Source organism: Phyllopteryx taeniolatus, unplaced genomic scaffold (genome assembly GCF_024500385.1).
Source record: "Phyllopteryx taeniolatus isolate TA_2022b unplaced genomic scaffold, UOR_Ptae_1.2 contig_34, whole genome shotgun sequence".
Classification (NCBI taxonomy): domain Eukaryota; kingdom Metazoa; phylum Chordata; class Actinopteri; order Syngnathiformes; family Syngnathidae; genus Phyllopteryx; species Phyllopteryx taeniolatus.
In genome coordinates this window covers 70,512-96,978 of record NW_026903272.1, presented here as the reverse complement: position 1 = coordinate 96,978, position 26,467 = coordinate 70,512, and the positions used below count along the sequence as shown (strand labels likewise).

General features: G+C 46.5%; 1 protein-coding gene across 1 annotated transcript; it reads right to left on the bottom strand.

Moving 5' to 3' along the window:
* Positions 1 to 1,243: 1,243 nt before the first annotated feature.
* Positions 1,244 to 26,148, bottom strand: LOC133473676 (mitochondrial 10-formyltetrahydrofolate dehydrogenase-like). Its single transcript, XM_061765286.1, has 14 exons — positions 26,116 to 26,148; positions 25,436 to 25,555; positions 25,201 to 25,328; positions 23,401 to 23,551; positions 22,788 to 22,858; positions 22,598 to 22,703; positions 22,364 to 22,451; positions 22,174 to 22,267; positions 21,996 to 22,095; positions 15,199 to 15,297; positions 11,663 to 11,828; positions 5,781 to 5,886; positions 5,486 to 5,685; positions 1,244 to 1,612 (listed from the first exon to the last, which is right to left on the bottom strand). The coding sequence occupies exons 1-14, from the start codon at positions 26,131 to 26,133 to the stop codon at positions 1,557 to 1,559; spliced, it is 1,503 nt and encodes a 500-aa protein (XP_061621270.1). The 5' UTR covers positions 26,134 to 26,148; the 3' UTR covers positions 1,244 to 1,556.
* Positions 26,149 to 26,467: the final 319 nt, after the last annotated feature.

Here is a 26,467-nt window from a genome sequence, read left to right as displayed (position 1 = left end):
ATGCCGGGTTTTTGCCTCAGCGACCTCCAAGGCCGCATTCCGCTTGTCCAACCGGTACCCATCAGCTGCCTCAGGAATCCCACAGTCCAAAAAGGCCTAATAGGACTCCTCCTTCAGCTTGACGGCATCCTTCACCGCTGGTGTCCACCAACGGGTTTGGGGATTGCCGCCACGACAGGCACCGACCACCTTACGGCCACAGCTCTGGTTGGCCGCCTCGGCAATAGAGGCGCGGAATATGGTCCATTCGGATTCAATGTCCCCCGCCTCCCCCAGGACGTGGGTGAAGTTCTGTCGGAGGTGGGAGTTGAAACTCCTTTTGACAGGGGATTCTGACAGACGTTCCCAGCAGATCCTCACAATACGTTTGGGCCTGCCACGTCGGACCGGTATCTTCCCCCACCATCGGAGCCAACTCACCACCAGGTGGTGATCAGTTGACAGCTCCGCCCCTCTCTTCACCAGAGTGTCCAAGACATGCGCCCGCAAGTCCGATGACACGACCACAAAGTCGATCATCGAACTGCGACCTAGGGTGTCCTGGTGCCAAGTGCCATAAGGGTGTGGACACCCTTATGCTTGAACATGGTGTTCGTTATGGACAATCCGTGACGAGCACAGAAGTCCAATAACAAAACACCACTCGGGTTCTGATCGGGGGGGGGGGTCGTTCCTCCCAATCACGCCCTTCCAGGTCTCACTGTCATTGCCCACGTGAGCATCCCCCAGCAGAACGATGGATTCTCCAGCGGAAGCGCTCTCCAGCACCACATTAAAGCTAACTACAATCTGTGTGGTGCAGGAAATGGGACAGGGGTGCCTCACCCCTGGATGCGAGACACAAATATATTTTTCGCATATTGTAAAAAAATACAGAACATAACTGTGAAAAGGTGACATCCCTCCATCCTCTGAACCGCTTGTCCTCACGAGGGCCGCAGGCGGGCCGGGGCCTATCCCAGCAATCTTCGGGCGAGAGGCGGGGTCCACCCTGAACTGGTCGCCGGCCAATCAGCAGGGCATATAGAAACAAACAACCATTCGCACTCACATTCACACCTACGGGCAATTTAGAGTCTTCAATTAACCTAGCACGCATGTTTTTGGGATGTGGGAGGAAAGCGGAGTGCCCGGAGAAAAGCCACGCAGGCACGGGGAGAACATACAGACGGGGCCGGGATTTGAACCCCGGTCCTCAGAACTGCGCTGACGAGTCGGCCGTCGAAAAGATCACAATGAAGCCTTATTTGGTCATAACTGTTTATTGGAACGCTAACGTGGCAGCATACACCTCAAGTTCACCTGTCAGTTTGCTAATCCTCATGCACACAAACCTCATAAATTCAAGACAAATAATCCAAATTGGAGATTAAAAAAAAAATCATATCAGGGTCGTGAGTCAAAAAAAACAACATTTAGCCTCATAAAAGGGTTTTCATAAAATGCGTCACTAAAAAAGAAACCCCCCAAAAATATTCTGAATTGTGGTAGCTGTCTCATTGGCGCTTTAAGTTCCTTCCTATCAAGTTATGCTTGACATTTTGTTGAAAAGTGTCTCAATATTCCACAGTCACTGCTTTGGTCTTGAGGTATTCCATGAGCGCATCTTCTCCTGCGAATGATAAAGAGACCATATTATATTAAAAATCAATCACGGAAATTCTTTGCGTTGGAATTTCATCAACTTGAAACAATCGTTTTAATAATAACAAAACACCTGTTGCATTTACTGTAAAATCAAGAACTAGACAGCCCGACCACCAGATCTCGCCGAATGCTGCCGGAACCGCAATACTTTCGAGGACTTCCTAACTCACTTACACGTATCACCTTCTTGGTAGCCATATTGAATGCTAATTTAGAGCAAAAACCAAAAAGATATGAACCCATATGTGAATGTGGGAGAGAAAGCACAATTCAGAGGGTTAGGGTTGACTGTTCGCATGTTGTGAACGGAAGCAATCGTTTTGTGAACAGCGGGGGCCTTCGTGAACTGAGATTCAACATTCCTATTTTGAGAGCTGGCTTTTAAACGTTCCTTTCGTAACTCCATTTAGTTTCTCAACTACTTTAGGTTGTTCTGCTACAACTGCTCAGCACAGGTGATGTGGTTTCAATGTTCCACTGGACTTCAACGTAAGGTTGGACAAAACAAAACAAAAAACATGCGCACGTCAAAAAAACCTCCGCAGAATCTAACCTTCCTAACTGAAAACTAAACACAGTAGGACCCAGTGTCTCCACAGTCATGAAAGGGTCACTCGGGACAACCAAGGCGAAGCGGTTAGGATTGGCGCCAGCCGCCGCAGGATCAAACTTAAGGTAACCAACCAGCAGAAGAATGTGCTCCATGTAGTCAGCAGCTTGGATAGGACTCTTTGCCTCTCTGTTGCACTGACCTTGAGGACCATTATAATAGACCCAGCTTGGGAAAGAACACGTTTACGTGCAACTGTGACCTATTTCCTTGTGGATGTTATGTAGGATGAGTTCTGACATATACAGTCCTTCGCCAAGATGCCAGGGTGTTTGGATTCGTCTCGAATGAACCTTCTCCGATTCCATCTTGAAGGATCAGGACTTTACGTACAGGATATGGGTACTCCTTTTGATAGACTCCTCCGCCTTTGCTTTTGCTTAGCTTGTACGTAGTTCACCATAAACGTTTTCAACTGGGGTTTTTGTTGATCTTTGTCAGACTAGAATGGCAATAGCTGCACCCTGCTCCCTACTGTCGACATTCAGGGTTTTCTGGCCGCTTGTCAGACTGTTGGGTGGCAACGTCAGGCCCAGACCTTCTGACATAATCTAAGTACAGGACCTGACACGATTGTGTTACGAGTGTGTGAAATCTTCCTTAATATCTAAGACAGATGAGACATTTTAATAGGTTAATGGGATTGATGTACAAATTTAAGATCAAAATGAAATTTGCCTCATTGCTTTGCTTTTTTTGTTTAGGCCTCGCCCATCCCCGCCTGCACCCGATGCCCGCTTCAAGCTGTGCCACATGAATAGCATCCTCCTCATCCTCTAAGCACTGTCGTTCTGGAAAAGAATGGACTCAAATCATTGTCTGTTTCACTTCATTTTTCACTATTCCCAATGTCAAAGGCTAATCCCAAATGCATCCTCCAGGAAAATATGAAGTACAATATTTTTCTGTTTTTATTGGCCATATTTGAATTTGAAGTTGGTTCATTCTGTGTTGTGACATAATCCCTAGCATTGCTCCGTCGCTTAATCCATCAACATCCGTAAACTACTACTAATAATTGTAGCTGCGTTTCCTAATGAATGCAAGACGTACTAGAGGATCAACTCTTGTCGCCGATGTTACGTGTGCCTCGCGGTTCCGCCGGGACCGCAACCAGAGCCACGACCGGGAGCACCTCGACGCCAAAATACAAAAGACCAGCGCAACAAATATGACTCAAAGTTACTTCTTCACAGCAGAAGCGGCGTAAGTGTTTTTTCTGGTCTCGTCAACTCCTGTGACGTATCCAAGCAGGTTCCGAGTGCACAGGCGCAACCGGAACCAATGCGCTCCCATATTCATCCGCCGCGGAGTAATATTCAGAAATTACATCTGTGTAAAAACACTGCATTCTATACTGTTCACTAGTTCTCCCACTTTTAACTTAAAACTTACCAGGGTCTAGGGACCACACAAAACACAAAGAGAAAAGCGCACTCATGTGTGGAGTTTGCGTGTTCTCCCCGTGCCTGCGTGGCTTTTCTCCGGGCACTCCGCTTTCCTCCCACAACCCAAAAACATGCGCGCTAGGTTAATTGACGACTCTAAAATGTGAGTGCGAATGGTTGTTTGTTTGTATGTGCCCTGCGATCGGCTGGCAACCGGTTCAGGGTGTAACCCCGCCTCCTGCCCGAGGATAGCTGGGATAGGCTGAGAAGCGGCTCAGAAAATGGATGGATGGATGGATGGATGCTAACCAAACCAAGCCAACTATAAACTATGAACTATAAATTTGAAAGCCCGCTTCCAAATTTATTTCCATATTTTTTAAATTCACAATGAGATTTCCGTCTGTGTCTCTTGTCTCCCCAGTGTTTGTACACGTTGTCCAGGTGTTGATCCAAATGATCTGCCGCAAGACGGTTTCTGGACGCTGTTTCGATGCGAATTCCTTAAACTAAAGCTTCTTTCGCAATCTGCACCGGATGCTTGAAATGTCGCGCAAATATCCACCAGCCGAGAGATGTTTTAGCTAGTGTTGCAGCCACCACATCTGAGAATGTGGTGATTGACCCTTGTTTAAGTTCTTGCCTCATTATGGAGTTGAATTCACCATTTTCCCTCTTAATGGCCTGTGGGCGATGAAGAATGGCCTCACACTTCTTTGCCAATGTGGCTACATCTGCGGTTCCAGACTCAAAACTGATCTCTGAGCCCAATGCTTCAATATCAAATGCAGACCACTCCTTGAATTCATCCTCTGGAAATCGAGCTTCCAAGTGATCACAGAGCTTACCAATAAAACGAGTCATCTCACTGATATTTCTGCCATCGGCTGACGAGGCCCTCATCGCCTCTTTGACACGGTCACTCCGCCGAACATCCTTTTCATCTGTCAAGTATCGGGAATGCGACTTCTCAATCTTTGCTCTTGCGAAGCAGTGCCCTTCCATCACAGTCAGGTTGTCTTTGAAAAGAAAGACAGAGCTGTGCTAGCTCATCCGAAACATCTCCCAGAGCAAAGAGAGTAACTTTGAACATTGGATCATCGGTCAGTTTTTGGAACAGTATTTTGCCACTGGATCTCCGTTATCACTGGATTCTCTCAGCACAGAGTAGCTCCTCAAGACAGCATTCACAGCTTGGTGCCTAGACGGCCATCACACTTCGTTTAGAGGCCTGAATGACAATCTATCCTCATCGAGAATCTTTGCCAGGTCTTCCAAGTTTCCCCTCTCTATACTAGAGAGACAGAAAATGGAATAAACCGTTCGAAGAAGAGGAGTTTCCACATCACGCATCATCAATGCCCAGGTCCTCCCGATGAGCCCCACAGTGTTGTTCAGTTAGGTGTGATATTTGTCGCTTCAACAAAGCTGTAACTCCGTTGTGTTCGGAGGTCAGCAACACCATTCTCTCTAGGTCCAGTTCATGCTGTGCTGAATGCGACGCTTGAGGTAGTACAGCTTCCATTCTGTCCGCACGTTTTCGACTGCGGTCAAGCCAGCCTCCGCTCGTGAAGTCGCAGTCAAGCCAGCCGGCCCTAATTTTGTTCAACGTGGGCATTACGGTAATAGGTCGCCAACTCGCGGCGAAAGCCACCTTCAAAACAAAAGCCACCCAATAATACGGACGTCAATGCTCTTCGGTTAAGGAACGCAACCATCAAGGTTAATTTGAATCTTGAGATCCATTCAAAAATGTAGTTTATTTGATATCTTGAATCAAGGAGTTTGGCAGATGGATGGGACAGACAAAGCTGAAACTACTAATTAGTCAACAACTTACCGAGGTCTTTGCCAAAGCCAGACTGCTTGAATCCTCCGAAAGGTGACGCCACATCGGTCTTGTTGTAGGTGTTAATGAATACTGTTCCAGCCTCCAAGTGTTCGCTCACATACATGGCTTTGTTTATGTCACGGGTAAACACACCTGAAGCCAAGCCATACTCGGTGTCATTGGCTCGCTGCAGCACTCCTTCCACATCCCTATAATTTGTGAGAATATACAATCATGGGGGTTTTTTTTCACCCCAAAATGTACAAAATAACACAAAAAAAAATATACTGTTTTGATTACTAACCCATCTTTAAATTTGGACACAACCATGACAGGCCCAAAGGACTCCTCTTTGGCAAGGAACATGTGGTCCTCCACATCAGTGAACACAGTGGGCTCCATGAAAAAACCTGTCGGAAAAAATGAGTTCAAATAAAGCTATATTTTAGAAAAACAGAGCAGTTCTATTGCACCCATAGAACAAAAATGACACGGAGAGCACGGCGAGGACTCATCCAGGAGGTCACAAAGGAACCCAGGACAACATCTAAAGAGCTGCAGGCCTCCCTCGCCTTAATTCTGTTCAGAGTTCATGGCTCAACAATAAGGAAGCGACTGAGTCAAATGTTTCAAGACGAAAGCCACTGCTGACCAAAAAGAACATACTGGAAAACCCTGTCTTACATTTGGGGAAAAAAAAATAAAACACCTGAAGGATTCCCTGCTTTAGCACACAAGCTAACCTCCGATAAATGGAGGTAGACGGACGGACGGACGGATGGATGATAATCACCAGAGGTGGGTAAAGTAATAGAGTACTGTTACTTGAGAATAATACGACTCAAGTAAAAGTCAAAAGTAGTCCGCCGAACATTTACATAAGCGTAAGAAAGTACTCAGTGAAAAAAACTACACGAGTAACTCCGAAGTTCTGATTTAAAATAAATAAATAAATACAATCAGCATGAACGTCAAATGAAAATAAAAGTAATAATATGTGGGAGTCCACACACATTGATGGTGTGTTTGAGTGTGTGTGTGTGTATGTGAGCGCGGGTTAGAGAGAGAGAGAGAGAGAGAAAGGGAGAGGGAGAGATTACAGCACGTGATTTATGACCATAAAATAGGGCTAATGTCGCTGTATGCCCCGTCAACACAACAATGGAAACAATCGCAAGGTGCTTTCTCAAGTTAGAAGTGGGCTGAAATATTGCGGCATGACAAAGCTGTTGTTTTTTCCGTGTTTGTAAACACTCGGGCAGCTGTTTTCCCCCCCCCCAAAATGAGTCACTTTGATTGGCCCATGAAACGTTTGTACGACTGCCCTGTGCTGTCCGAGTGGAGTGTTTGTTCTTTGAAGCGCACACTTTGTTCTTGTTTCCTTCCGAATTCAAGGTATAGCGAGCCGTGCGCTCTATGAAGCTTGTCAGCTCAATAAAAGCCCAAGCTTCTTTCTGTTTTGCCATCTGACTCTCATGAGGGCGGTGTGGCGAACGACCGGTTAAGCACAATTCTGAGGTCGTGGTTTCGAATCCAGGCTTCGGCCCTTCTGTGTGGACTTTGCATGTCGTCCCTTGTGTCCTATATGTGCCCTGCAATTGGCCGTTGACCAGTCCATGATGTATTCTTGGCCAAAGTCATCAGGCGTTGGCTCCAGCACACTCGCGACCCAAATGAGGATAAGCACTATAGCGGATGGGTGGATGAATGGTCTCCGATCACAATCTTTTTGTTTTCTTTGAATCTTGAAGAAAGTGATATGGCAGTTCTGAAACTCAGTAGGAGAGTTCAAATGACAAATGAGATCTGTAGCTCTTGCACCGCTTTCCCAGATGGTCCTGCTTCTTCAAAGTGTCATTTTCTTTTTGCTCATTCTGACTTGTATTTGCTGAACGTTCCATAAGTTCTGCGCCAGTGAGCCTGGCCCGACCAGGTCGTCTGCTGTGATGCTTTTGTCAAAGGCAAAAGTCAAAATAGCATGCACAGTCGCAAAAATTCGAGAGGAGATTTGGAATTTTTTTATATGGCTGCGACTTGTTTTTCGACGCCCATGTGGTCTTTCAAACAGGCTTGTCAATCCATCCTTCATCCAATAGGTCAAGCCACAAATAGGCATGGGCCGATGACCGTGTTGAAGCTATTCCTTTTTTGAAAAGTCAAGGTTTCGATCACCGCTTCAGTGTACTTCTTCTTCTTTTCCTTTGGGCTTCTCCCGTTAGGGGTCGCCACAGCGCGCCATCCTTTTCCCTGTAAGCCTATCTCCTGGCTCCTGCCTCCTCCTCTCCAACACCAACTGCCCTCATGTCTTCCCTCACGACATCCATCAACCTTCTCTTTGGTCTTCCTCTCGCTCTCTTGCCTGGCAGCTCCATCCTCATCATCCTTCAACCAATATACTGACTATTTCTCCTCTGGACGTGTCCAAACCATTGAAGTCTGCTCTCTCGAACTTTGTCTCCAAAACATCGAACCTCGGCCGTCCCTCTGATGAGCTCATTTCTAATTTTATCCAACCCGGTCACTCCGAGAGCGAACCTCAACATTTTCATTTCCGCCACCTCCAGCTCTGCTTCCTGTTGTCTCTTCAGTGCCACTGTCTCGAATCCGTCCATCATGGCTGGCCTCACCACTGTTTTATAAACTTTGCCCTTCATCCTAGCAGAGACTCTTCTGTCACATAACACACCTGACACCTTCCTCCACCCGTTCCAACCTGCTTGGACCCGTTTCTTCACTTCCTGACCACACTCACCATTGCTCCGGACGGTTGACCCCAAGTATCTAAAGTCCTCCACCCTTGCTATCTCTTCTCCCTGTAGCCTCACTCTCCCCCCACCACCCCTCTCATTCATGCACATAGATTCTGTCTTACTTTGGCTAATCTTCATTCCTCTTCTTTCCAGTGCATGCCTCCATCTTTCGAACTGTTCCTCCACCTGCTCCCTGCTTTCACTGCAGATCACAATGTCATCTGCAAACATCATGGTCCAAAGGGATTCCAGTCTAACCTCATCTGTCAGGCTATCCATGACCACTGCAAACAGGAAGGGGCTCAGGGCTGATCCCTGATGCAGTCCCACCTCCGCCTTCAATTCCTCTGTCACACCTACAGCACACCTCACCGCTGTTCTGCTGCCCTCGTACATGTCCTGTATTATCCTGACATACTTCTCTGCCACTCCAGACTTCCGCATGCAGTACCACAGTTCCTCTCTCGGTACTCTGTCATAGGCTTTCTCTAGATCTACAAAGACACAATGTAGCTCCTTCTGACCTTCTCTGGACTTTTCCATCCACATCCTCAAGGCAAATAATGCATCTGTGGTACTCTTTCTAGGCATGAAACCATACTGTTGCTCGCAAATACTCACTTCTGTCCTGAGTCTAGCCTCCACTACTCTTTCCCATAACTTCATTGTGTGGCTCATCCACTTTATTCCTCTACAGTTCCCACAGCTCTGCACATCACCCTTGTTCTTAAAAATGAGCACCAGGACACTTTTCCTCCATTCCACAGGCATCTTCTCACGCGCTAGAATTCTATTGAACAAGCCGGTCAAAAACTCCACAGCCACCTCTCCGAAATGCTTCCATACCTCCACAGGAATGTCATCAGGACCAACTTCCTTTCCATTTTTCATCCTCTTTATGCCTATCTAACTTCCCCCTTACTAATCATTGCCACTTCCTGGTCCACCACACTTGCCTCTTCTACTCTCCCTTCTCTCTCATTTTCCTCATTCATCAACTCCTCAAAGTATTCTTTCCATCTGTCCAGCACGCTACTGGCGCCAGTCAACATATTTCCATCTCTATCCTTAATCACCCTAACCTGCTGCACATCCTTCCCATCTCTATCCCTCTGTCTGGCCAGCCTGTATAGATCCTTTTCTCCTTCTTTAGTGTCCAACCTGCCATACATGTCATCATATGCCTTTGCCACCTCTACCTTTGCCCTGTGTCGCATCTCTATGTATTCCTTTCGCCTCTCCTCAGTCCTCTCAGTGTCCCACTTCTTCTTAGCTAACCTTTTTCCTTGTATGATTTCCTGTACTGTGAGGTTCCACCACCAAGTCTCCTTCTCTCCTTTCCTGCCAGAAGATACACCAAGTACTCTCATGCCTGCCTCTCTTATCACCTTGGCTGCAGTGGTCCAGTCTTCTGGAAGCTCCTCCTGTCCACCAAGAGCCTGTCTCAACTCTTCCCAAAAAGCCGCACAACGCTTGTCCTGTCTCAGCTTCCACCACATGGTTCTCTTCTCTGCCTTTGTCTTCCTAATCTTCCTCCCCACCACCAGTCCTTTTACACACCACCATCCTATGATGTCTAGCCACACTCTCCCCTACCACTACCTTACAGTCGGTAACCTCCTTCAGATGACATCGTCTGCACAAGATGTAATCCACCTGCTCTTGTAGGTCACCCTATGTTCGTGCCTCTTCTGGAAAAAAGTGTTCACTACAGCCATTTGCATCCTTGTTGCAAAGTCTACCACCATCTGTCCCTCCAAGTTCCTTTCCTGGATGCCGTACTTACCCATCACTTCTTCATCACCCCTATTACCTTCACCAACATGTCCATGACAATCTGCACCAATTACGACTCTCTCTCTGTCCGGGATGCTCAGAACTACTTCGTCTCGCTCCTTCCAGAATTTCTCTTTCACCTCTAGGTCACATCCTACCTGTGGGGCATCGCCACTAATCACATTACACATAACGCCCTCTCCTGGACACACAATATATCGACCTTTCTCCTCATCCTCATGTCAACCAACTCCCGAGATTTTCCTGTCATAGTCCCAACATTCAAAGTCCCCACATTCAGTTCTAGGCTCTGTGCTTTCCTCTTCTCTTTCTGCCGAAGAACCCGCTTTCCACCTCTTCTTCTTCTTCGACTTCGACCCACAGTAGCTGAATTTCCACCGGCGCCCCGCAGGTTGACGGCGCCGGTGGCGGACGTCGTTAACCCGGGCCACGACCGATCCGGTATGGAATTCTTTGGATGAACGCTCATATTTGTTTGGCAAAGTTTTAAGCCGGATGCCCTTCCTGACGCAAATGTATTGTGTTCTATGGAAACAAAGTTTTTATTTACCCCAAATTTTCAAAATAATACACTTTAGAGTGGTAATTGAAATACCGTGATATTGCGGTATTTTTGCTCAAGGTTATTGTACCATCAAAATCTGATCCTGATCTTATGCCTACCCACAAACAGAGTAAAAGATTAAAAAAAATAATAATAATACACTTCTTTGTAACAAATACACAATTAGAGAGCACAGAAAAGAATAATTCTTAGTTTCTTTTGGTGCAGTGGCTTCTTGGATGGCTCATTTGAAATAATATTTTTTTCATTTGATTCATGTTGGTCGTCAAAGATGGCCACAGTCAATTTTTTTTTCCTCTCTTGCCACGCTTTTTTCAATTAAATGACTGAAGCATAAAGCATGTAAACCACCAATAGAAAATATGGTATTTTTGTCCACTCTGTTCCTATCTCCTCAAATAAAGGAAGGGCCTACGTGGTTAGGGGTTCGCAATTTGATAATTTTTTTAAAAGGAGGAACTGTAGGAACATTCTTCATGCCATGATTGATGTTGATGCCATCGCTCCTTGTTCCTATACACTGAATAACAAGATCCAACACGACCTAATTTTAAAGTACTAATTTGGCTGAATTGAATTTGGGCGAGGAACAGGCTTAATTTGGACCGTGCATGTTCAGCTTCAGGGGTTGTTTCGAACTTCGGCAGTTTCGTTTTCAAAATCGCCTACTTCTGTCTGAGATCCAGTCAATATTGGGTTGCTTAAAGATGTTCCGCAACTAGCAAGCAAATCTTTTAAAGGCAGATTACGTACTCCACTCCCTTAAAGTAGTCACAATAAGAGCTCGAATATTCTTTACCTGTATAATACAAAACTATTCATATTCGAATTGCAGACCTATTAACATTCACTTTCTCGACAAGACAACTGCGTCAATCACTTAAGGGAGTCTAAATAGGCCGAATAAAATCACTGCCAGGGATTAAAGGTACTGCCTTCAGATGTTTTGCGTAAAACCTAAGATTTCTGTTTATAATATATTCAATCGATACATGGATTGACCCTAACGGAGACAGACTGTTCTCTTGCTTTCGTGACGGTTGAGGGTATCGTGGGTATTTGTTTCCGTTTTACCTGGCCGGTCCACTTGTTTGCCGCCGTACACCAATGTGGCCCCTTCCTTTATTCCAACATCACAGTACTCCAGCAGCTTGTCCAAGTGTGTTTTATGGTTCTGTGGACCATGGTCTGTGGATCGATCCAGCGGGTCTCCAATCTTCAGCTTCTTTAACTCTTTTACCTTAGGAAGGAATAGAAACTTTAAAGATCCACTAAAGTGACCCAAAAAATGTTTACACATCACTGAGAAGAGTGTTTTTTAAAAAAAAAACCTTCCAAAGTAGAATGAATAAAAGACAATTCAGCATGTAAAATAGGGCTCGAAAATCATGAAAATAAGGGCTGCCCTTTAGCTGCAAGACTGTCCTGAAGGCGCTCGAGACAGGCCTTCACCTGACAATCATGTACGTTCACTCGTACACTGTGTGCTCAAGTTTTTGTAGTTAGCTACTAGCTATGGTTATGGTTAAGAAAGAGTTATTAGTCCCCTGTCTATGTTATGTGGGAACCCACACACGAACTCTGCGTGAGGCACTGTCCATTGGGACGACCCCACCACGGTCAAGCGAGCTCCTTAGCTCGTTAGGTCACTCGCTCGCGGAGTAGAGAATGTAATAAACAGTTTACTTTCTATTAAGTTTCTCTGTTGTGTAGATCTACACGCGACACGTGGAGACAGGTTGTGAATTATTGGGCGGACCCAAAGCCAGTCCTCCGGTCCACGAGCCCGCTCGTGGCTAATAAGTTGGAGACTAGCCGCGAGAGCTGCCAACCTATAGAAATTCGCAGGACATTAACGCAGGACAGTTATTGCAGTATACTATTCCGCATACTGTTCAACTGTACAACATAATCATGACTTTATAACTGTAATCATTGATAAAGTATTGCTTCGATATTTGTTATTTTAATGGATTATTATTATTGAATCAAAGTATATTAGATTTCGACATGCCATCGTCAAAAATATCTGTGTCTCTGGATGAATTCTTCTTTCTCAATTCTCTTTTTAACCTTAGGTAAAGAAAAATCTATCAAAAGCAGATTCATCAGATCTCAAAAGTCAATTAAAATTCTGCACTATTTTGCGAACAAATAATATTGCTGATAGATTGAATTGGATAGTTTACGCATAGACAATAGTTTAATGGAGCGCGATGGGGGGCACATGCCAGTGCAAACTGTAGGCCGGTCCCAAGCCCGGATAAATGCAGAGGGTTGCGTCAGGAAGGGCATCCGGCGTAAAACTTTGCCAAACAAATATGAGCTTTCATCCAAAGAATTCCATACCGGATCGGTCGTGGCCCGGGTTAACAATGTTGGTTGACATGATGATTAGGAGAAAGGTTGCTATATTGTGTGTCCAGGAGACCAGGTGGAAAGGCAGTAAGGCGAGAAGTTTAGGGGCAGGGTTGAAATTATTTGACCATGGTGTAGATGGGAAGAGAAATTGAGTTGGTTTTTTTTTTAAAAAGAAGGGTTGGCTAAGAAGGTGAAAAGAGAATCAGATCGAGTGATGAGGCTGAAACTTGAAATTGAGGGTGTTGATGTAAAACGTGATTAGTGGCTATGCCCCACAGGTAGGGTGTGACCTAGAGGTGAAAGAGAAATTCTGGAAGGAGCTCGACGAAGTAGTTCTGAGCATCACAGACAGAGAGAGAGTCGTGATTGGTGCAGACTGTAATGGACATGTTGGTGAAGGAAACAGGGGTGATGAAGAAGTCAGGGGTAAGTACGGCATCCAGGAAAGGAACTTTGCAAAAAGGATGGAAATGGCTGTAGTGAACACAAGAGCGGAGGTAGAAGCACGCAGGTGGATTACATTTTGTGCAGACGATGTTATCTGAAGGAGGTTAGCGACTGTAAGGTAGTGGTAGGGGAGAGTGTGGCTCGACAGCATAGGATGGTGGTGTGTAAGATGACTCTGGTGGTGGGGAGGAAGATGAGGAAGACAAAGGCAGAGCAGAGAACCATGTGGTGGAAGCTGAGACAGAACGAGTGTTGTGCGGCTTTTCGGTAGTTGGTGTATCTTCTGGCAGGAAAGGGGAGAAGGAGACATGGTGGTGGAACCTCAAAGTACAGGAAATCATACAAGGAAAAAGGTTAGCTAAGAAGAAGTGGGACACCGAGAGGACTGAGGAGAGGAGAAAGGAATACATTGAGATGCGACACAGGGCAAAGGTAGAGGTGGCAAAGGCCAAACAAGAGACATATGATGATATGATGACATGTATGGCAGGTTGGACACTAAAGAAGGAGAAAAGGATCTATACAGGCTGGCCAGACAGAGGGATAGAGATGGGAAAGATGTGCAGCATGTTAGGGTGGTTAAGGATAGAGATGAAAATATGTTGACTGGTGCCAGTAGTGTGCTGGACAGATGGAAAGAATACTTCGAGGAGTTGATGAATGAGGAAAATGAGAAAGAAGGGAGAGTAGAAGAGGCAAGTGTGGTGGACCAGGAAGTGGCAATGATTAGTAAGGGGGAAGTTAGATAGGCATAAAGAGGATGAAAAATGGAGAGGCAGTTGGTCCGGATGACATTCCTGTGGAGGTATGGAAGCATCTAGGAGAGGTGGCTGTGGAGTTTTTGACCAGCTTGTTCAATAGAATTCTAGTGCGTGAGAAGATGCCTGAGGAATGGAGGAAAAGTGTACTGGTGCCCATTTTTAAGAACAAAGGTGATGTGCAGAGCTGTGGCAACTATAGAGGAATAAAGTTGATGAGCCACCACAATGAAGTTATGGGAAAGAGTAGTGGAGGCTAGACTCAGGACAGAAGTGAGTATTTGCGAGCAACAGTATGGTTTCATGCCTAGAAAGAGTACCACAGATGCATTATTTGCCTTGAGGATGTGGATGGAAAAGTACAGAGAAGGTCAGAAGGAGCTACATTGTGTCTTTGTAGATCTAGAGAAAGCCGATGACAGAGTACCCAGAGAGGAACTGTGGAACTGCATGCGGAAGTCTGGAGTGGTAGAGAAGTATGTCAGGATAATACAGGACATGTGTGAGGGAGGTCACTGATGGTGTAGTGGTACACTCGCCAGACTTTAGTGCGGGCAGCGTGGGTTCAGTTCACACTCAGTGACGGTGTGAATGTGAGTGCGAATGGTTGTCCATGTCTATACATGCAGTGCCCTGCGACTGACTGGCGACCAGTTCAGGCTGTAGTCGGCCTTTTCGAAGTCAGCTGGGATAGGCTCCAGCGCCCCGCGACCCTAACCAGGATAAGCGGTGTTGAAAATGGATGGATGGATGTATGAGGGCAGCAGAACATCGGTGAGGTGTGCTGTGACAAAGGAGTTTAAGGTGGAGGTGGGACCGCATCAGGAATCATCCCTGAACCATTTCCTGTTTGCAGTGGTGATGGATAGGCTGACAGATGAGGTCAATAACGTTCACGTTATATTTTGAAGAAGGGAAAAAAAGCAGTTCCTCCTCGGGTCAGTCACAACACCGCAAATGTTGCAGTCATTACGGAGGTGGTGGGGGGTAACAGAAGTTGCTTCAAGCACATAGATAACTGTTTTGCAACATTATAAAACTCACCACACGGCCGATGAATTCATCATGAATTGACTCCTCCACAAAAAGACGCCCAGCAGCAATGCAGTTTTCCCCTTTGTTGAAATACACAGAGCTCATACCCTAGGATGAAAAGATTCAAACATTTACAGATGAATTTAGAAACCCTCAGATTCATTAACTCGCGCCGCAAAAATTCAAATGACAATTTAATATTTCTGAGCCCTCATTTGACTTTTCCATCTAGACAAAACAGGAAAAAGACGACTTTTTGGCACGTATTGAGGGCACGACCCTCAAATTTCCGTCCATCCATCCGTCCGTCTTGTCACTTAACATATTCAGGGTCATGGGTGACCTCGGGATAATTTTAAAGGTACCCTTTCATCATTGTTTTGCTATTTAACTGTGATTATCTTTGATGTCTTTTTAATCTGGTTCGCATGATAATCTTCAATTGGATTTCGTTCATTTTCCCCGAAATTTAAATATGTAAAACATATTGGTCCACTATCACGGCGTTTGATAGACAGATGTCATGTCCTTTGATGCCTAGTTCAGACTCAAAATCCTCGCATGTGTTTGATCGCGGGAGTTACTTACACACTTGGAACGCACAGTCTACAAGAATGTTATGTGTTGTGTTTTACACTGCAAAAAAAACAATAGCTTTGTCATGCAGCTCTTACATTGTGACTGCCCAAACTAGGAAATTTCAGCCCACTTGTAACTTGAGAAAACACCTTGCGGGAAGTTGCAGATATTTCTATTGTTGTTTTGGCAGTGGATATGAAGTCCTTTCAGCACCACAAGCAAACACTGTTTCTGTAGGGCCCGGCTGGCAACCAGTTCAGGGCGTACCCCGCCTCCTGCCCGATGATAGCTGCGATAGGCCCCAGCACGCCCGCGACCCTAGCGAGGAGAAGCGGCTCAGAAAATGGATGGATGGATTTTCAGGGGTTGAATTGGGCAAAATTAGAGATGAAAGTGTAAGCTACACCTTTTATAAAACGTCTAGGTGGCAGTGGCATATTGGAATGAACGTGTACACCTTTCTCAAAGCTTCTGGGTGGCAGTGGCATATTGGAATGAAAGTGTACAGCTTTTTCATAACTTTTAGAAAATGTGAACGGTTTTTTTCATTTTCATTATTGACTTTTGATAAAAAAAATTCTGGGGGGGAATGCACATTATACACCATAAATTGCGGTATTATTATTATTATTTTATTAGGGCTGCAAGGGACCTATTATATCGGTCCAAATGATTAACTCATCCACTGGCGTTGACGGCTGTTGAATTCAAATATCCATTAACTTACAATTCCAATTCCATTGTAACATGCTGCCAATTTTGTCGTGAGATTGTCGTCACATCTCTGTCGGGCCAATTCTACATTACTCGTGCACTCGCTGCAGTGGTCTCGCCCACCCTGCACTACTTGCATATCTGTTGTTGACCAATAATGCCCACTCATGTGCTTGAGAAGTATCTGCACCATTTGCACAATTGACATTGTCCCAGAGCCAGAAGGCTCGTTTTCATCTGTAGTCCCCTAGCCATGATGTAAAAAAGCAGTAAAATACAATATAATACAGAATACATAATCAAAGACTTACTATACTATTAAGAGAGAATAAAACCACAAATCATCATAACATACTTGTCTTTTAGTGTTGGCAGCTATAGGTGTTAACTGGCCACATTTTCAGTTTTTTGTATGTTGTAAGCAGTTGAACCTCCTCCTCCTCCTCCTGGTAACTTTGTATCGCTCAGTGACTTGTGTTTTTATGTTTTGATGTGTCAAATGTTTTTAAGAATTATTAGGGCCCGATAGGGTTGCGTATCGTTTGAATTTGAGCGTTTCTGGTTCCGATTCCTGTTCCTTCTTTCGATTCCGGTTCCAACGGATTCACAATTCCGATTCCTTTAGGGGGGCTGGGTCAAAAATGTTTGCATGGTTTAAATAAAAGGTGTCCAAATTATGAACATCCCTTTTCTTAGCAGCTTGCAGCATAGACTAAAATGAACATTTGACTCGGGGTTCTTTATAACCAGTATCAATATCAAACCAAAGAATTAAAAGGCAACGTGTGTGCAACTGACCCAATCGTTATTTGGGACTGTTTTATCACGTCAAATGGTTTATATGTGCAAGTTTTAACTTGACTTCCCGTTTTAAGCTTGTAGCCTTTTATTATGAAAAGTACGGACCGGAACTCAGCATTTTAGCACGAAAAGTTAAAACGTCACACGGCACCGGTGGATTTATTATTTTTTTTAAATGCTACAAAACGTTGTTTCCTTTCCTTACCCACCCAATGAGGCACAAGATTAGTTTTTGTGATACTGTGAGACAACGTTTATGTGAATTTTGTCCCAATTCATTGTGATGTAATGTTGCTCCAGTGAAGTTTTAGCTCAATGTTAAGCTCAATCGTTCGATCCCCGGGCCCCGCCTGTGTGGAGTTTGCACGTCCTCCCCGTGCCTGCCTGGCTTTTCTCCGGGCACTCCGCTTTCCTCCCGCATCCCAAAAACATATCGCCACCTACTGGAAACCTTTGCAATGCCATTTTGGTTCTTAAAAAAAAAAAACATTCCTTCCATACATTTTGCTGGTGTTTTTTTTTTTTGGGTGGGGGGGGGGGGGGGGGCGGGCTTATATTAAGTGTCTTTGTAATTTTAAAGATCCATATGCCAGCTCTGAGGAAATGGTTGCTGATGTTATGGAGCCCAACCCTCACTGGAAACGAATCCGACTTACTGCTTGCGATGCAGACCAAACTTTGACACCGGTCGTACAGGAACCGAACAACCCCTATCAAGGGGCCCGGTAACCCATAGTCCAGAGCACCCACCACATGGCTCCCCAAGAGACACAGTCAAACACATTACCCAAGACTACAAAGCACATGTAGACCCGTTGGGCGAACTCCCATGCGCATTTTAGAACTCTGCCGTTGGGGTAGAGCTGGTCCACTGTTCCACAGGGAGGATAAAAGCCACACTGCTCCTCCAGAATTTTAAGTTCTACTTCCCAGCAGACCCTACTCTCCAGCAACCCCGAATGGACCTTACCAGGGACGTTGATGTATGTGATCTCTCTGTAGAATACACCCCCCGGTCCACCTTCTTAAACCCCAGTCTGCTAAACCAGAGGCACTGTCACCGTTGCCCATGATATGGTGCAGAAGTGTGTCAACCATGAAAACGCTACAACATCCAGAGACTTAAGGAACTCCAGGCGGCTCTCATCCACCTCCATCTCACCTCTTTTTTTCTCAAAGGAAGGCGTGTTGGTATTCAAAGTATTCGGCCCACCTACTCATCCTGAGTTGTGGTCAGCAGCGCCCCATCCCCACTGTACACAGTGTTGATGGTGCACCAAAAAGTCGTTTTCCATGGCCCGACCAAACTCCTCCCGTGCCTGAGCCAACACACCACCAGGTGCTGATCAGTGGACAGCTCCGCCCGTTTCTTCACCCGCGTGTCCAAGATATGCGGCGGCAGGTCCGATGACACGACCACAAGATTGAATATCAAACTCCAGCCTGGGGTCTCTTGGTGCTAAGTCTCTGTATAGACACCCTTATGTTTGAACATAGTGTTCGTTATATATCCGCTCGGCTTCTAATTGGGGGAGCCTCAGACAACTTAGCGCCGAGGATCATTGGGACACCAAACATCTCCAGCATGCTAAGATGATAGCTCAGGGAGGGAGGGAGTGTATTTATTTATTCATGTATTCCATCCATCCATCTTCTACCGCTTAGCCGAGGTCGGGTCGCGGGGGCAGTAGCTTTAGCAAGGGCGCCCAGACTTCCCTGGGGACGTGCCCACTGGGAGGAGGCATCCGAATCAGATGCCCAAGCCACCTCATCTGGCTCCTCTCGATGTGAAGGAGCAACGGCTCTCCTCTGAGATCCTCCCGGATAACCGAGCTTCTCACCCTATCTCGAAGGGAGAGCCTGGACACCCTGCGGAAGAAACTCATTTCGGCCGCTTGTATCCGGGATCTCGTTCTTTCGGTCACGACCCACAGCTCGTGACCATAGGTGAGGGTAGGAACGTAGATCGACCGGTAAATCGAGAGCTTCGCCTTTCGGCTTAGCTCCTTCTTTACCACAACGGACCGATACAAAGTCCGCATCACTGCATACGCTGCACCGATCCGCCTGTCGATCTCCCGTTCCATTCTTCACTCACTTGTGAACAAGACCCCAAGATACTTGAACTCCTCCACTTGGGGCAGGATCTCATCCCCGACCTGGAGAGGGCACGCCACCCTTTTCCGACTGAGGACCATGGTCTCAGATTTGGAGGTGCTGATCCACAAAACACATGTAGACTGGTTGGGCGAACTCCCATGCACCCTCGAGGACCCTGCCAAGGGTGTAGAGCTGGTCCACTGTTCCACGGCCAGACGAAAACCACACTGCTCCTCCTGAATCTGGGATTCAATTTCCCGACGGACCCTCCTCTCTAGCACCCCTGAATAGACCTTACCAGGGAGGCTGAGGAGTGTGATTCCCCCTGTAGTTGGAACACACCCTCCGGGGACCACCACCCCAGTCTGCCAAGCCACAGGCACTGTCCCCGATGTCCACGCGATCTTGCAGAGGCGTGTCAACCAGGACAACCCTACAACATCCAGAGCCTTGAGGAACTCCAGAGGAATCTCATCCACCCCCGGGGCCCTGCCACCGTGGAGCTTTTTAACCACCTCGGTGACCTTAACCCCAGAGATAGGAGAGCCCGCCTCAGAGAACCCAGACTCTGCTCCCTCATGGTAAGGCGTGTCGGTGGAATTGAGGAGGTCTTCGAACTATTCTCCCCACCGGCTCACAACGTCCCGAATCGAGGTCAGCAGCGCCCCATCCCCACTATACACAGTGTTGCTGGTGCACTGCTTTCCCCTCCTGAGACGCCGGATGGTGGACCAGAATTTCCTCGAAGCCATCCAGAGGTCTTTCTCCATGGCCTCACCGAACTCCTCCCATGCCCGAGTTTTTGCTTCAGCGACCACCAAAGCTGCATTCGGCTTGGCCAGCCGGTACCCATCAGCTGCCTCAGGAGTCCCACAGGCCAAAAACGCCCGATAGGACTCCTTCTTCAGCTTCACCATGGGTATTGCCGCCACGACAGGCACCTTACGGCCACAGCTCCGGTCGGCCGCCTCAGCAATGGAGGCGCGGAACATGGTCCACTCGGACTCGATGTCCCCCGCCTCCCCCGGAACATGAGCAAAGTTCTGTCGGAGATGGAAGTTGAAACTCCTTCTGACAGGTGATTCCGCCAGATGTTCCCAGCAGACCCTCACAATACGTTTGGGCCTGCCACGTCGGACCGGCATCTTCCCCCACAATCGGAGCCAACTCACCACCAGGTGGTGATCAGTTGACAGCTCCGCCCCTCTCTTCACCAGAGTGTCCAAGACATGCGGCCGCAAGTCCGATGACACAACCACAAAGTCGATCATTGAACTGCGACCAAGGGTGTCCTGGTGCCAAGTGCACGTGTGGACACCCTTATGCTTGAACATGGTGTTCGTTTTGGACAATCCGTGATGAGCACAGAAGTCCAATAACAGAACACCGCTCGGGTTCTGATCGGGGGGGCCGTTCCTCCCAATCACGCCCTTGCAGGTCTCACTGTCATTGCCCACGTGAGCATTGAATTCCCCCAGCAGAACGATGGAGTCCCCAGCGGGAGCGTTCTCCAGCACCCCCTCCAAGGACTCCAAAAAGGGTGGGTACTCTGAACTGGTGTTTGGTGCATAGGCACAAACAACAGTCAGGACCCGTCCCCCCACCCGAAGGCGGAGGGAGGGTACCCTCTCGTCCACCGAGGTGAACCCCAACGTACAGACGCCGAGCCGGGGAGTAATAAGTATACCCACACCCACTCGGCGCCTCTCACCGTGGGCAACTCCAGAGTGGAAGAGAGTCCAACCCCTCTCGAGAGGACTGGTACCAGAGCCCAAGCCGTGCGTGGAGGCGAGTCCGACTATATCTAGTCGGAACTTCTCGACCTCACACACCAGCTCGGGCTCCTTCCCTGCCAAAGAGGTGACATTCCACGTCCCTAGAGTCAGCTTCTGTAGCCGGGGATCGGATCGCCAAGGTCCCCGCCTTCGGCTACCGCCCAGCCCGCATTGCACCCGACCCCTATGGCCCCTCCCACAGGTGGTGAGCCCATGGGAAGGGGGACCCACGTTACCCTTCTGGGCTGTGCCCGGCCGGGCCCCATGGGTGCAGGCCCGGCCACCGGGCGCCCGCCTTCGAGCGCCCACCTCCAGGCCTGGCTCCAGAGGGGGGCCCCGGTGACCCGCGTCCGGGCAAGGGAAAACGTAATCCAATCATTTTACTCATCATAGGGGTCTTTGGAGCCGTGCTTTGTCTGGTCCCTCACCTAGGACCTGTTTGCCATGGGTGACCCTGCCAGGGGCGTGAAGCCCCAGACAACTTAGCTCCTAGGATCATTGGGACACACAAACCCCTCCACCACGATAAGGTGACGGCTCAAGGAGGGGTATTCATGCATTGTCTCCTTTATTTATCCAGGTAAGACAATTGAAAACAGATTCTCTTTTGCAATGCCGACCTGCCTGCAGACAGCAGGGGAAAACAAGTCCAAATAAATACATATACCACAAACTGTACAATGTGGTGTATTTGCTAAATAGCAGAGGTCACCTCATCTCATACATTTTCAGGTGAAGGAAATTAGATTAAACACATTTGTACATCTCAATGTTTTTTACTCATTGTTTGAGGACTAGTAAAAAAAGAGCAAAACCTGCCAAAAGTGATTCTCTTACCATGCGAACAGCCTTGTCCATGTCGCAGTCACTAAAGATGATAAGAGGAGACTTCCCTCCCAGCTCCAGAGAAACCTTCTTGAGATTACTGAGTGCACAGCTTCAAGGGGGAAGGTAATATAGTCAAGCATCATTGTGGCAGTAATGTAATTGCGGCAAGGTCTTCATTAAATCATACCTTTGCATGATTTGTTTGCCAATAGGTGTTGAACCAGTGAAACCTAGCTTACGGATATCTGGGTGATCAGCCAAGCGCTGTCCAACCGTTCCTCCTAGAAAAGAACAATTTGCTTCGTTCAGTAAGATTGAAAATTCCACAACAGTTACTCAAATGATATTAAAGAATATTTTTGTGAGGTGTCCATTACCTGAACCTGGCAATATGTTGATGACTCCTTTTGGAATACCGGCTTTCACAGACAACTCGGCAAATTTTAATGCTGTCAATGGCGTTACCTGTACATATGAGACACGAGAGACGCTTGACGAACTAAACTGACACAATATGTGGCCCAGGCGTACTTGAACAAGCCTTTGAGGGAACCAGGGATGCCGTCGCATAAAATTCATAATACTGTCGTGTTCCCGCTGTGTAAGAGCACCTGTGCCGGTTTAAGAACAAGCGTGTTTCCAGCTGCAAGGCAGGCAGCGCTTTTCCATGCCAACATCATGAGGGGATAGTTCCAAGGGATGACGATAGCACAAACACTGATAAATCCAGAGAAATCCAATCACTGACCAAGAACAATATATACAAATAGAAACATATTTTCGATACACCTTCAATCTTACCCGATTGGTTCTTTTTTAGTAAAGGTGAGGTTGTGGTTGGGCCTGGCCTGGTTAATGGGGACTGTCTTGCCCTGTAAACAGCAGTGGATTTTTTGGTTGGAGCATTCACATAGTTCACTGCAGATATGGGATCAACTCTGAAGTCCGACTCAAGTGGTACCCTTAGTTTAAAGTCATGTAAAGTCATCCGTTTTTTGCATGTCAAAAGTCACGTGGTAAGTCCAGCCATCCATCCATTTTACGAACCGCTGATCCTCAATCGGGTCGCGGTCTTGCTGGAGCCTGTCCCAGCTATCTTTGGGTGAGAGGCGGGGTACACCCTGAACTGGTCGCCAGCCAAGCGCAGGGCACATCCAAACAAACAACCGCTTGCACTGACATTCAAACCTACGGGCAATTTAGAGTTAACAATTAACTGACTATGCATGTTTTTGGAATGTGGGAGGAAACCGGAGCAAATGTTTAAAAATAAGAAGAAGAAAAAATCCACAAAGATGGCAGCTCTGGGCGAGTGCCGGGTTTCACCCCGAACTGGTCATCAGCCCAATCGCAGGAGGGTCGACCGGTCGACCAGCGCGCCGCTTCGAGGAAAAGCTGATGAGCATAATTCTACCTGTATCTTGTCACACCAGCCAGCAAAGTAGCGAAATGTCTGGATAGACATGCCCACGTGAGTCTTCAGGGCCAGCGTGTAAACAGCTCCTGAGTCAATTGCCTCAATAGTGGCCAGCTCCTCCTGGTGTTGCTCCATCAGGTCTGCAAGTCTACAAGTTCAGCCGAAAAAACACAAAGCTTTGAGTTATATTTTGTTCTTCTTTCGGAAAAATATAAACTCAACTCAACTTTATTGATAAAGTACCACAGCTGGAAACAAAGTGCTCCACACAGATAAGAATCAAACTTTAAGAAATAAAAATAATTTGGGATAAACAATAAAAACACTGGTCTTCAGCCGGGTTGAAAGCCAGATCATAAAAATAGGTTTTAACATTGCGTTTTAAAAACCGGATGATCTCCCAAAATTTGCATTTTGGGAGATCATTTTAAAAATATCATTACGATATTACGATAGAGAGATGCTTAAGTGTTTCCTGTACACTAGTTGGAGTCACATTGTTCTTATGTTTTTAAATGTACAACCCCAATGAAGTTGGAACGTTGTGTTAAACATAAATCAAAACAGAATACAATGATGTGCAAATCATGTTCAACCTGTATTTAATTGAATACACAACAAAGACAAGATATTTCATGTTCAAACTGATACACTTGATTGTTTTTCGCAACTAATCATTAACGTGGCATTTTATGGCTGCAACACGTTCCAAAAAAGCTGGGACAGGTGGCAAAAAAGACCTCATCAAACACCTGATTGGAACATCCCACAGGTGAACAAGCTAATTGGGAACAGGTGGGTGCCATGATTGGGTAGAAAAAGAGCTTCCCTGAATTGCTCAGTCATTCACAAGCAAAGATGGGGCGAGGTTCTCCTCTTTGTCAACAAGTGCGTGAGAAAATAGTCCAACAGTTGAAGGACAATGTTCCTCAATTGCAAGGAATTGAGGGATTTCATCATCTACGGTCCATAATATCATCAAAAGGTTCAGAGAATCTGGAGAAATCACTGCATGGAAGCGGCAAGGCCGAAAACCAACATTGATCCCTCAGGCATGGGTAACTTACACATCTGTGAAGGCACCATTAATGCTGAAAGGTAGATACAGGTTTTGGAGAAACATATGCTGCCATCCAAGCAACGTCTTTTTCGTGGACGCCCCTGCTTATTTCAGCAAGACAATGCCAAAGCACATTCTGCACGTGTTACAACAGTGTGGCTTCGTCGTAAAAGAGTGCGGATACTAGACTGGCCTGCCTGCAGTCCAGACCTGTCTCCCATTGAAAATGTGTGGCGCATTATGAAGCGTAAAATACGACAACGGAGACGCCGGACTGTTGAACAGCTGAAACTGTAAATCAAGAAGGAATGTGAAAGAATTCCACCGACAAAGCTTCAACAATTAGCGTCCTCAGTTCCCAAACGTTGATTGAATGTTGTTCGAAGAAAAGGTGATGTAACACCGTGGTAAACATGAGCCTGTCCCAGCTTTTTTGGAACGTGTTGCAGCCATCAAATTCTAAGTTAATGATTATTTGCTCAAAACAATACATTTGATCAGTTTGAACATGAAATATCTTGTCTTTGTAGTGTATTCAATGAAATGTCGGTCGAAAATGATTTGCAAATCATCGCATTCTTTTTTTATGTATGTTTAACACAACGTCCCAACTTCCTTGGGTTGTACCGTATGAGTGTTTCATTGTGTCACTTTACGAGATGATGCCATTCATGGTTTACTGATAAAGACCAAATGAGGCAAAAGCGCTATAGCCACATCTTCTTTGCACTACTCACTTATAAAGAAGATTTCCTCTGTCTCTTGGGTTCATCTTGCCCCAGGGCCCGTTATGAAAAGCTTGTTTAGCAGCTTTCACTGCATAGTCCACATCCCCCACTGAAGCATAAGACACCTTACAGATTACCTAGTAAAAATTATGACGGCATAAACATTATTAATTTGATGTACTACGGATCCAAAGAAGGACGAGCTTTGTTGTTGATATGAATCGCAGAACCTCAGATGTCTTACCGATCCATCAGTGGGATTAATGGTATCATAGGTTTTGCCATTTTCAGCATCCACAAATGTGCCATTTATAAAACACTGGTATGGCATTTTCACTGTCATGTTGTTCGTCTCCTTGGTTACCTGGTAGAATACAACACAGTCATGTAATATCAATCATAAATCAATCGCAATTATCAACTGTACAAATGTTAGATACTGTGGAATCTACAATAGTAAGTACTTGTCAATCCACATGCAGTTAAAGATTAAATACTGTATACCAGGTGTCACCAACATGGGCCCGGGTAGCCCCCAAAGCCTGCAGGCCTGTTCTAAAATTAGCTCACTGGTAATGGACATTGTGATTTTGGAATATTGTACAAGTGATCATGTTGCACATTTCTTTCTTACCAGGTTAAATCATAGTTTAAAAATATTGTGAGGGAACATTAACAATCAGTGTCTTTACATAGTGAGAGTTGGAGGTCATGGCTTGATGAAGCCAACAGAACCACATTATCTGCAAAAACCAGAGATGCAATACTGAGGCCACCAAACCGGAGCCCCTCTACGCCTCGGCTGCGCCTAGAAATTCTGTCCATAAAATCATAAAATCATTCAAATTCATCAGGCCGTGACCTCCAACTCTCACTGGAGCAGTTCGCAGGTGAGTGTGAAGCAGGTGGGATGAGAATCAGCACCTCCAAATCTGAGACCATGGTCCTCAGTCGGAAAAGGGTGGCGTGCCCTCTCCGGGTCGGGGATGAGATCCTGCCCCAAGTGGAGGAGTTCAAGTATCTTGGGGTCTTGTTCACGAGTGAGGGAAGAATGGAACGGGAGATCGACAGGCGGATCGGTGCGGCGTCTGCGGTGATGCGGACTTTGTATCGATCCGTTGTGGTAAAGAAGGAGCTAAGCCGAAAGGCGAAGCTCTCGGTTTACCGGTCCATCTACGTTCCTACCCTCACCTATGGTCACAAGCTGTGGGTCGTGACCGAAAGAACAAAATCCAGGATACAAGCGGGCGAAATGAGTTTCCTCCGCAGGGTGTCC

Excerpts from the sequence above, each read along its gene's own strand:
- LOC133473676 (XM_061765286.1), bottom strand. Across the intron at positions 22,704-22,787 it reads ACTAAAAAAGAACCAATCGG|TGTTTGTGCTATCGTCATCC; the intron begins GTAAGATTGAAG and ends TGGATTTATCAG. Across the intron at positions 22,268-22,363 it reads CAACATATTGCCAGGTTCAG|GAGGAACGGTTGGACAGCGC; the intron begins GTAATGGACACC and ends GTTCTTTTCTAG.